General features: G+C 68.6%; 1 protein-coding gene across 3 annotated transcripts; it reads left to right on the top strand.

Annotated features, from left to right (window-relative positions):
• The first annotated feature begins 3 nt into the window (after window positions 1–3).
• On the top strand, window positions 4–10356 carry GAS2L1 (growth arrest specific 2 like 1). Of its 3 annotated transcripts, none has more exons than XM_064392442.1 (6): window positions 4–136; window positions 1864–2554; window positions 5214–5321; window positions 5682–5778; window positions 6585–6852; window positions 8590–10356. In XM_064392442.1, the coding sequence occupies exons 2-6, from the start codon at window positions 1874–1876 to the stop codon at window positions 9599–9601; spliced, it is 2166 nt and encodes a 721-aa protein (XP_064248512.1). In that variant the 5' UTR covers window positions 4–136; window positions 1864–1873; the 3' UTR covers window positions 9602–10356. The 3 variants fall into 3 exon arrangements, with proteins under 3 accessions (XP_064248512.1, XP_064248511.1, XP_064248513.1); XM_064392441.1 differs by lacking the exon at window positions 4–136 and adding an exon at window positions 324–647; XM_064392443.1 differs by lacking the exon at window positions 4–136 and adding an exon at window positions 336–647 and having other exon boundaries at window positions 1864–2518.
• The last annotated feature ends 44 nt before the right edge of the window (window positions 10357–10400 follow it).

The raw sequence follows: 10400 nt of genomic DNA, 5'->3' as shown, positions 1-10400 counted from the left end.
CATTGCTGGCCTTTCTTGAGAGCGCCCCTGGGGGCCGGGGGGGCGCGGCCCCCGGCCCGGCCAGGGTAGGAGGGGATGGAGGGGAGGGACGGAGCCGCCCGGTGCATCCCGCCGTGCCTCAGTTTCCCCTCCGGGTGTGAGTTCCGGGCTAGGGAGGCTGGGGGGAGGAGGAGCAGATCAATGGGAGCGGGGAGCCACACCCGGGCGGGGGTGGGGGAATGTCACCGACTGTCGCTATGTGTCACCCCCTGCCCCTCCCGTGCCCCCTGTCCGCGCCCCGCCCCGCGTCTGTCCGTGCCGCTCCCCCGGCCGTGCCGTGTCCCCGCTGCGGGCCATGCCCCTGTCCCCCGCCGTGTCCGTGTCCCCCCCCGCCCGTCCCCGCCCGCCGCCGCCGCCCCCGTCCCGGCCCTTTCTGGGCCGCCTCCAACTTCCCGGCCGGGGCGCGGCGGCGGCGGCGGCTCCGCGGGGCTGCGGCGGCCGAGCCTCGTTGGGCGCCCCCCGGGCCCCCCCGGCCGCCCCCCGGGCCGCTGCCGGCGGCCGATGGCGGCGGGGGCCGCGGCGGGGCCCCCCCGGCGCTGGGAGCCGCGGCCCGGCCCGCGGCGCGGAGCGGGCCCGGCCCGGCCGTAGCGGAGCGCGGAGCGGCGGCGGTGAGTGCGGCCGGGGGGGGTGGGCGGGTGGCCCCGGGCCCTGTGTCCCCCCCGTGTCCCCGCAGGTGCGGATCCCCTCCCGCCGGCCCCGGCGGATCGCCCCGGCATGGGGACCCCGCCGCCGAAAGGGACCCCCCCCGCCCCAGACAGAGACACCCCCAGGGATGCACGGCCGCCCCCCGGGGACAGGGGGACCCCCGATGCGGACACCCCCGAGCACGGACACCCCCCCCGAAGGCAGGGACCCCCCCGGCAGGGACAGCCCCCCCGAGGGAAAGGGACCCTCCATCCCCGAGGAATGGACACCCCGCGACAGGGACACTCCCCCACCGAGGGAAAGGGACACCCCCCGACAGGATCCCCCACTCTCGGGGGATGGGGACACCCCCCGGCAGAGTCCCCCCATCCCCGAGGGTAGCAGTGCCCCCCCCCCAGGTGAGGGGACCCTCCCCAACAGGGACACCCCTCCGAGGGCAGGGGACACCCCCTCAGCAGCAGGGACACCCCCGGGGCAGGACCCCTCTCGCAGGGTGTGGGGCTGGGCTGGGGGTGGCACTGGAGGTCCCGGGGGTCCCAGGAGGGGGTGACCCCTCTGCTGGGCCATCACTGGCTCTTGTACCCCCACCCCAGGTCAGGGACAACTGGGGGGCCTCCCCCAGGTGCAGCCCCCACCCCATATCCCCCCGCCCCCTGCAGCCCCTCAGGGCTGAACCCCACCAGGGTAAGGGGGGGCTCCCTGCCCCTGGCACTGCCATCCCTCGGGGTGTCACCTGCTCCCAGGGTGGGGACAGCAGGGTGAGGACACCCACCATGACTGGGCAGCTTTTAGGGTGGGGCTGGGGAGGGACGTCCCCTCTCTGTCACAGCCCCACCGAGGGGTGGGCATGGGTGACAAGGGACTCGTTAACCTGGGGGGGGTCACAGGATGAGGGGACACGGAGTGGGGACGTGGAGGATGGGGAGACACGTGGGGGAGGGACATGAGGGGAGGGGACATGGCTGTGGGGAGGACACGCAGGGTGGGGAGTGGGGGTGCTGCAGCTCCTGGCAGGGATCAGGCGGGTCCTGGAAGGGTGGTGGTGGCGGTGGTGATGCTCCTGCCCATGGGTAACATGTGGGGGAAACTGAGGCACGGAGGGCTCACTGGGGTTGGTGGGTGCTTTAGGGGGGCTTTGGGGGATTTCCTGCCCGTGACAGCCCCCCCGTCCCCCCGCAGGCAGCTTGCCATGGCCGACCCCAGCCACATCCAGTCGGCCGCCTCCAAGAGCATCCGCCCCTTCCGCTCCAGCGAGGAGTACCTGGAGGCCATGAAGGAGGACCTGGCTGAGTGGTTCAACACCCTCTACGACCTGGACATCCAGGTGGACACCTTCCTGGAGAGCCTGGAGACGGGGTGTCACCTCTGCCGCCACGCCAACAATGTCAACCGCATCGCCCTGGACTTCCAGGAGCGGCACCCCGAGGCGGCCGCGCGCATGCGGGTGCCCCAGAACGAGGTGGTCTTCCAGGCCAAGAACGTGGTGCCCGGCTCCTTCATTGCCCGGGATAACGTCTCCAACTTCATCCAGTGGTGCCGGCAGGACCTGGGCATCCAGGACGTGCTCATGTTCGAGACCAACGACTTGGTGCTGAAGAAGAACGAGAAGAACTTTGTCCTCTGCCTGCTGGAGGTGGCCAGGAGGGGCTCCAAGTTCGGCATGCTGGCCCCCATGCTGATCCAAATGGAGGAGGAGATCGAGGAGGAGATGAGGGACCAAATGGCCGACGGCGCGCTGGGCCCGCGCCGGGAGAGCCGGGACCCCCAGGCGGGCGCCTTCCCCGGGCGGGCCCGGCCCATCACCCTGTGCGACCTCAAGAACCTGGACGAGCTGGTGAGACACGCGCTCCCCTGGGAGCCCTGTGCCTGGGTGAGGGCCTCGCCGGCCACCCAGCGCGGGGACAGCGCCGGGGCCTCGCTGGCCCCCGGCGGGGCTGCGGCAGCCCCTGCCCAGCGGGGAGCTCTGTGTCCATGGGAGATCCTCTCTGCCCACCCAACAGCGTGCCCTCTGGACCTGGGAGGTCCTGTCTGTCCACCCCATGGTCACTCTGTGGTCACTGGAGGTCCCACCTGTCCCTGTCCACCCGTGGGGGGTCCCACCCATCGCTGTGGTCCCCAGGAGTGCTCTCTGTGGCCCCTGGGAGGTCCTGTCTGTGTCCCCTGTCCATGATCCATGGGAGCTCCCACCTGCCCGCCCAGCGGGGCATGCTGTGGTCCCTGGCAGTCCCACCTGTCCCTGTGACCCCGGGAAGTCCTCCCTGCCCATCCAGCAGGGCACTCGGTGGCCCAGGGGAGGTCTGGTGTCACCGTGACCCCTGGCAGGTCCCTCTGCCCACCCCTGTGCTCCATAGGATGTGCTCCACCCCCCCATCCCGGCTCTCCATGGCTACGGGAGCTCCTCCCCACCCACCCAGGCTCCCGTGGAGCCTCCTGACTCCAGCGGGGTTGTTTCTCTGGCTGTGACCAGAATCACAACAGGGACACTGGTGTCACCTGTGCCCTGCCACCTGCCCCCCGTGAGGGGGTGACCCACAGAGGTCCCCACCCCAGGACTGCTCCTCCCTCCCCGGGGCTGCTGTCCCCGGGCACGGACATGGGCACATCCCACTGCTCCCAGCCGCAGTTTGGGGTGTCAGGAGGGGGGTGCGGGCCCCCCCGGGCCGGGAGCTCAGAGGGATTACAGCCGGGTGCGGGAGCCGTCCCGCGGGCGAGGCAGCGGATTAATCCGGGCCGGGGGGGACACGGGGGGACCGGGGGGCTCTGCCCTCCCCTGACTCCCTAAGCCTTTTTTTAATTGAAACCCCAATTCCTCATTAAGTCCCTCATTAAAGAGCATCCTGACCCCCCCCCCCCTCCGCCCAGGGCCGCTTCGGGGGGGCCCCCCCGGCTGTTGCCCCCCCAAGCCCCCCTGGGCGGGCGCTGCCAGCCCTGGCTGCATTTTTCCGGGCTGCGTAATTCCTCGCCATCGGCTTTTATGGGCAGCGCCAGCGCCGGGGAGGAGCCTGGCGGAGCGGGGTCCGGCCCACCCCGTCCCCAGGTGCCCCCCCGGGTGGCAGCAGGGTCACGACCCCCCCTCACTGCAGCCCCCCCCAGTCCTTGACTCAGTTTCCCCCGCTGGGGCTCTCCGTGTCACCCGGATGGGAACCGGAGCGGCCACATCCTTCCTTCCTCTCAGCGCTGTGATGGGCACAGCTGCAGGCAGACCCCCCCCAAAATCACGGAATTGTTAAAGAAACCCCAAATTTCGGGGCGAGGCGTTCCCCCGGAGCCCCGGGGCGGGCAGGACGCGGCCGCGTCCCCGCGTCCCCCGAGGCTCCCGGTTTAATCCCTGACGTCAGCCCGGGAGCTGGAGCCGCAGCTGGCGGCCAGCGGGACCGCGGCCGTGCCTGGGCACAGCCCTGGGGGTGCCCTGCCCGGCCCCCAAATCCGTCCTGCCCGGCCCCCAAATCCGTCCTGCCCGGGCCCCAAACCCGCCCTGTGCCCGACCTTCCAGTGTAGAGGGAGGCAAACCCCCCCGGGATTTACCCCATTTCTGTGGTGGCTGTAGGTCCTGCCCCATGGTGGGCATCTGGGGGCGAATCCCCCGTGTCCAGCATTAGTGGGGTGGGGGGATGGTTTGTGCCCACAGCCGGGGGTCCCGGAGCGGGTGGACCCCAAATGAAGGGAGCTGTGGCTGCTCTCAGCCTGCCGGGGGTGCCCGGCCATGGGGGGAGACCCCGGCCCCCCCAGCTCCTCCCCAGGGAGGAGGGAGCTGCCAGCTTGGGGGGCACACAGAGCCCCTCCGTGTGTGCCCATCTGAGGGGCTGCCCCTATAATGGGGATCCACACTGACCCTACAGGGGGTTTGTGCCCCATCGGTCCTATAATGGAGGGTCCATGACCCACCAGCCCTATAACTTGGGGTCTGTGCTCCATCGACCCTATAGAGGGGGGTCTGTACCTACTGATCCTATAACTTGGGGGTCTGTGCTCCATCGACCCTATAGAGGGGGGTCTGTACCTACTGATCCTATAACTTGGGGTCTGTGCCCCACCGACCCTATAGGGGGGGTCTGTACCTACTGATCCTATAACAGGGGATCTGTGCCCCATCGACCCCATAGAGGGGGGTCTGTACCTACTGATCCTATAACTTGGGGGTCTGTGCTCCATTGACCCTATAGAGGGGGGTCTGTGCCTACTGATCCTATAACAGGGGCTCTGTGTCCCACCGGCCCTGTAGGGGGGGGTCTGTACCTACTGATCCTATAACAGGGGCTCTGTGTCCCACCGGCCCTGTAGGGGGGGGTCTGTACCTACTGATCCTATAACAGGGGTCTGTGCCCCACCGACCCTATAGAGGGGTTTCTATGCCCACCGGCCCTATAGTGGGGGGTCTATGCCCTCCTTGCCCCATTAAGGGGGTGTGTGCCTCAGCAGCTCTGTATCGGGGGTCTGTGCCCCACCGGCCTTGTAGGGAGGTTCTGGACCCCGCCGACCCTACAGCAGGGCGTGCATGCCCCGCTGACGGCTGCCCTGTGTGCCGGCAGGTGCGGGAGATCCTGGGCTGCTGCTCCTGCCCCTCGCAGTTCCCCATGGTCAAGGTCTCGGAGGGGAAGTACAAAGTGGGCGACTCCAACACGCTCATCTTCGTCCGAGTAAGAGCCACCCCCTCGCCCCATTGTCCCCCTCGCCCCATTGTCCCTTTCACCCCAGTGTCCCTTTCACCCCATTGTCCCCCCCTCGCCCCATTGTCCCTCTCACCCCATTGTCCCTTTCACCCCATTGTCCCTCTCGCCCCATTGCCCCCCCCACTCCATTGTCCCTTTCACCCCATTGTCCCCCCTCACCCCATTGTCCCCCTCGCCCCATTGTCCCCCCATTGCACCGGGCCCCTCCACCCCCTCCTTCCCAGACAAGCTGGGTGGGGTCCAGCGCTGGCTCTCCTGTCCCCGCCGGGTCCTGGGGTGGCTCTGGTGGCCTTTCGGGACCCGGCAGGGTGACAGCGCTGCCCGCAGGTGCTGCGGAGCCACGTCATGGTGCGCGTGGGCGGCGGCTGGGACACACTGGAACATTACCTGGACAAGCACGACCCGTGTCGCTGCGCTGCCCTCTGTGAGTGCCACCCGCCGCCCGTGCCCCCCCGGCACGCTCCTGGCTTGCCGTGGGCTCCATTCCCTGGCTCTCCGTGGGATCCATCCCTGGATCCTCCCCGGGGCTCCATTCTCTGCTTCTCCATGGGGCCCCTTTCCCTGGTTCTTTATGGGGTTTTGTTCCCTGATTTTCTATGGGGTTCCATTCCCTGGTTCTCCGTGGGTTCTGTTCCCAGATTCTCCCCAGGCTCTGTCTCTGGATCTCTGTGGGGTTTTGTTCCCTGATTTACTGTGAGATTCCATCCCCTGGTTCTCCCTGGGGCTCCATTCTCTGTGGGGTTTTGTTCCCTAATCCTCTGTGGGGTTCCATTCCCTGGCTCTCCTTGGGACGCTGTTCCTGGTTGTCCATGGGGCTCCACTCCCTGGTTCTCCACAGGGCTCTGTTCTGTGGGGTTCCATCCCCTGGTTCCCCATGGGGCTCCATCCCCTGCCTCTCTGTAGTGTTCCAGTCCCCGATTTTCCATGGGCTCCCTTCCCTGGTTCTCCATGGGTTCCATTCCCTGATTTTCTGTGGGGTTCTGTTCCCTGGTTCCCCACGGATTCCCTTCCTTGGTCCTCCCTGAGTTTCTCTGGGGTTCCCTTTCCTGGGGCTGGGTTCCTCAGGGCACTGATCCTGCTGTAAGGGGGAAAAGGGGAGTGACAAAAGTGGGGATTTTCCCAAATTCCCGAGCTGTCGCCACCTCCGGGAATAGCCTGGCTGGAAAATCGGGATGCGGGGAGGGGAGGGGTGCTGAGCGCTGTCCCCGCTGACCCCCTCGTCCCTTCCAGCCCACCGCCTGCCGCAGCCCCGCACCCCGGGCATGTCCCCCCAAAAAGCAGCCCCCGGCGCCTGCTCGTCCCGCGCCTCCAGCCCCAGCGTCCCCCGGCGCCCCCGGCCCGCGGGGCCCCCCCCGGCCGCGGCAGAGCGTGCCCAGCCCCGGGGGGACCCCCCGAAGCCCCCCAGGCAGGAGGGTTTGCCCCCCCGAGGGGCGGCCGCCCCCTGCTCCGGCAGCCCCTCCCGGAGCCCCGCGGAGCCAAGGGGAGCAGGGACCCACAGGTACGGCCCCCCCCGGGCTGGGGGGACCCCAAAAGTGCCCCCAGACCCACGGCAAGGGCTCAGCCCCACGGAGGGGATGGGGGGAGTTAATGGGGCAACATTGGGGGGGGCAGTGAGGGGACATTGGGGGGCGCTGGGAGGTACTGGGGTAACTGGGCTGAACGGGGGGATGCAATGGGGAGCACTGGGGAGATCGTGGGGGGCAGTGGGGGGGAAATGGAGTCACTGGGGGGCAGTGGGGGAGATGAGGAGCAAATGGAATCATTGGGGGCAGTGGGAGGTACGAGAGGGTGAATTGGGGGTGCACTGGGGGGGAAGTGCAGGAACGGAGCTCGGCGGGGACAGTGGGGAAATCATGGGGGAAAATGGGGGGCAGTGAATGGTACTGAGGGGGCAGTGAGGGGCAGGGGGATGAATTTGGGGTGAAATGGGGGTGCAGTAGGAAAGAATGGAGGAATTGGGGTGCAGTTAGGGAAGGCAGGGGAGGGGAAGTGGAGGATGACAATGGGGGTCCGGTGGGGGGCCATGGGGGGCTATGGGGACAGACAATGGGGCACTGGGAGGGGATGGGCAGTGGGATGGGGGGCAGTGGGAGGGGGTAAATGGGGAAAGCATTGGGGGATTAATGGAGGGGAATAGTGGGGGGCAGCGGGGAATAGTGGGGGGCAGCAGGGGGAGAGAACGGGGCTACAAGGGGAGATGGGGTGTGCAGTGGGGGATGTGGGATTTCGGGGGGGGTCAGTGGAGGGGGCAGCGGGGGGCAACAGGGGATCACTGGGGTGCAGTGGGGGAACAAGGGGGAGTGGAATGAAAGGGCAGTAGGGGAAATGGGGGTCCAGTGGGGTGTGAAATGGAGGGGGATGGGATTGACAGTGGGGGGAACGTGGAATGCCATGGGGGAGTTCCGAGCAGGGGGGCAGTGGGTGTGCAGTGGAGGGAATATGGGGTGCAGTGGGGGGAATATGGGGTGCAGTGAGTGGGGCTGAGGGGGGAGAAGGGGGAGAATGAGGCTGGAGTGGGAGGATTAGTGGAGGGGGAAGATGTGGGGCAGTGGGGAGGGAAATGGGGTTCTGGGGGTGCAGTGGGGAGGAATGGGCAGGGAAGGGGGGGAATGGGGGTTAATGTGGGAGCAAGGGGAAGGGAAATGGGGTTCAATAGTGGGAATGTGGGGTTCGGCGGGGGCGCAGTGAGGATGGAATTGGGGTTTAAGGGAGGGAATGTGGGGTGTAATGGGGGTGCGGTGAGGAGGAATGGGGGTAAAGGGGGAAGAACGAACGGGTGCAGTGGGGAGGGAAATGGGGTGCAGTGGAAGGAGTGTGGGGGGGCCATGGGGGAGGATGGGCAGGGTTCGGTGGGGAGGGGTGCAAGGGGGGGGCACTGGGGGGGTTCCACGAGGAGGGGTGCAGGGGGGTATCAATGGTGGGGTATCAATGGGGGGGGTTCCACGAGGAGGGGTGCGGGGGGGTATCAATGGGGGGGTTCCACGAGGAGGGGTGCGGGGGGGTATCAATGGTGGGGTATCAATGGGGGGGGTTCCAAGAGGAGGGGTGCGGGGGGGTATCAATGGGGGGGTATCAATGGGGGGGTTCCATGAGGAGGGGTGCGGGGGGGTATCAATGGGGGGGTTCCAAGAGGAGGGGTGCGGGAGGGTATCAATGGGGGGGTTCATGGCGGCTGTGCAATCGGGGGTGCCCCGGGGGGACACACCGGGTTTCTCATCCCCGCTGCCGCCCGCAGGCCGCGCGCCCCCGCGCGCTCCCGGCGCTGCTCGGGTGACAGCGACTCCTCGGCCGCCTCCGGGCAGAGCGGGCCCCGCCGCCCCCCGGCCCGCCGGGACCCCGCCGAGCCGCCCGCCCCGGGCTCGCCCCGCGCCTCCCGCAGCCCCGGGCGCGGCTCGGCGCCGCTGCTGCTCATCCGCCGCCGGCCCGACGGGCAGCACTCGTGGGCGCGGGCCGAGCCCCCCGCGGGGAGCCCCGGCGGGCGGCGCGATCCCCGGCCCGGCCCCGGGGACCCCGAGGAGCTGGCGCGGAGGCTGCGGGCCCCGCGCTGGCTGGAGCCCGGGCAGGAGCAGCGGCTGTTCCAGCGGCTGGAGGAGGAATTCCTGGCCAACACGCGGCTGCTGGAGCAGCTGGGGGACGCGGAGATCCCCCCGCCCGCGCCCCCCGCCGCCGCCGACTCGGCGTACTGCTCCTCCTCATCCTCGTCCTCCTCCCTGAACGTGTTCGCCAAGCAGGGGCTGCCCGCCGAGGACGGGCGGCGGGGCGGGAGCAGCGACGGGAACAACGGGAACAACAACGGGAACAACAACGGGAACAACATCGACGGGTGCCCCCCGCTGCCGTCCAACCCCACCCTGGCAGACGCCCGGCGCCGCTCCACCTTCTCCAGCTCCTCCGACGAGAGCTGCTGCTTCCCGGCCTCTTGGGACAGCCGGGAGACGCCGGGCAACCCCGGCTCCGACACCGACTGGGCCGCCGGCGAGGACGAGCTGATGGAGACGGAGGAGAGCCCCGGGCCGGGGGTGCCCGCGGCCCCGCCGCGGCCCTGGGCCAAGCCCCGGCTGGACACGCAGCCCCACAGGGCGCCCTCCCGCATCCCCACGCCCCGGGGCTACGGGGCAGGCGCCCAGCGGGCCCCGAACGGCGGCCCCAGGGCCTGGGGGGCTCTGCAGAGCATCCCCTCGTCCCTCCTGGAGCCCGCCTGGGCCCCGCGGGAGCGCGAGGGGCTGGAGGACAGAGCGTGGCCCTGAGGGGTCCATGGCCGTGGCAGCTCCTGGCAGCCCCTGGGGACATCCCCGAGCTGCTGGGAGGGCGGAGGTGGCACCCGGCCAGGCGAGGGCCACAGAGGTGGCCAGGACCTCTTCACTTGGTGACTGTCGGCACTGGGGTGGGCCCGGCAAGGAGCCCCCGGCCCCAGAGGGTGCCAGGGGTGTCCCCAGGCCATGGGGAGCAGCTCCACAGGGGGGGCAGCCGTGTGGCCAGGGCAGTGGTGGCCAGAGCAGAGCTGGGAACGGGGCTGGAGAGCACCCACTTCTCTTGGTCTCTTCATCTCCTCACTTGTTTTCCTTATCTTGACCTTCTCTTCTTGTCTTCTCCTCCTCTTCTTGCTATTCTTGTCATCCTCCTCCTCCTCACATCTCTTCTTTTGCGCTGCCTCCTCCTTCTCTTCTCCTCTCCTCCTCTTGGCCCTCACATCATTTTCCTTCATCATCTTCTCTTCTTGACGATCCCCTCTTTTCTTCTTGGCCTCATCATCACCTCCTTGGCCACTTTTTCCTCTCCTCTCCAGCCCTGAGCTGGCTTGGGGACATGCAGTTTGTCACCACCAGCCGTGTCTCAGGGCAGGAGGGATCACTCTTCTCTCTGCAGCCCCCAGCTGCCCACAGCACTGCCCACAGCTCGTGTTGATGTCCCCAGGGTGGGGCAGGGCTGTGCCCCCAGCCCAGGCCACCGAGGCCCCCACCCCTGCATGTCCTCTCCAGCCAGTAAAGACCAACGGAGCTGAGCCACCATGTCTGGTCATCTGTGCAGGGGGACTCAGACCCCCAG

Source organism: Passer domesticus, chromosome 17, assembly GCF_036417665.1.
Source record: "Passer domesticus isolate bPasDom1 chromosome 17, bPasDom1.hap1, whole genome shotgun sequence".
In the NCBI taxonomy this organism is placed as follows: domain Eukaryota; kingdom Metazoa; phylum Chordata; class Aves; order Passeriformes; family Passeridae; genus Passer; species Passer domesticus.
Note: the sequence above shows the minus strand (reverse complement) of the source record. Positions and strands in the feature narration are given on the sequence as shown.

Excerpts from the sequence above, each read along its gene's own strand:
- GAS2L1 (XM_064392442.1), top strand. The coding sequence starts at position 1,874 with ATGGCCGACCCCAGCCACATCCAGTCGGCCGCCTCCAAGAGCATCCGC. Across the intron at positions 5,322-5,681 it reads ACACGCTCATCTTCGTCCGA|GTGCTGCGGAGCCACGTCAT; the intron begins GTAAGAGCCACC and ends CGCTGCCCGCAG. Across the intron at positions 6,853-8,589 it reads AGGGGAGCAGGGACCCACAG|GCCGCGCGCCCCCGCGCGCT; the intron begins GTACGGCCCCCC and ends TGCCGCCCGCAG.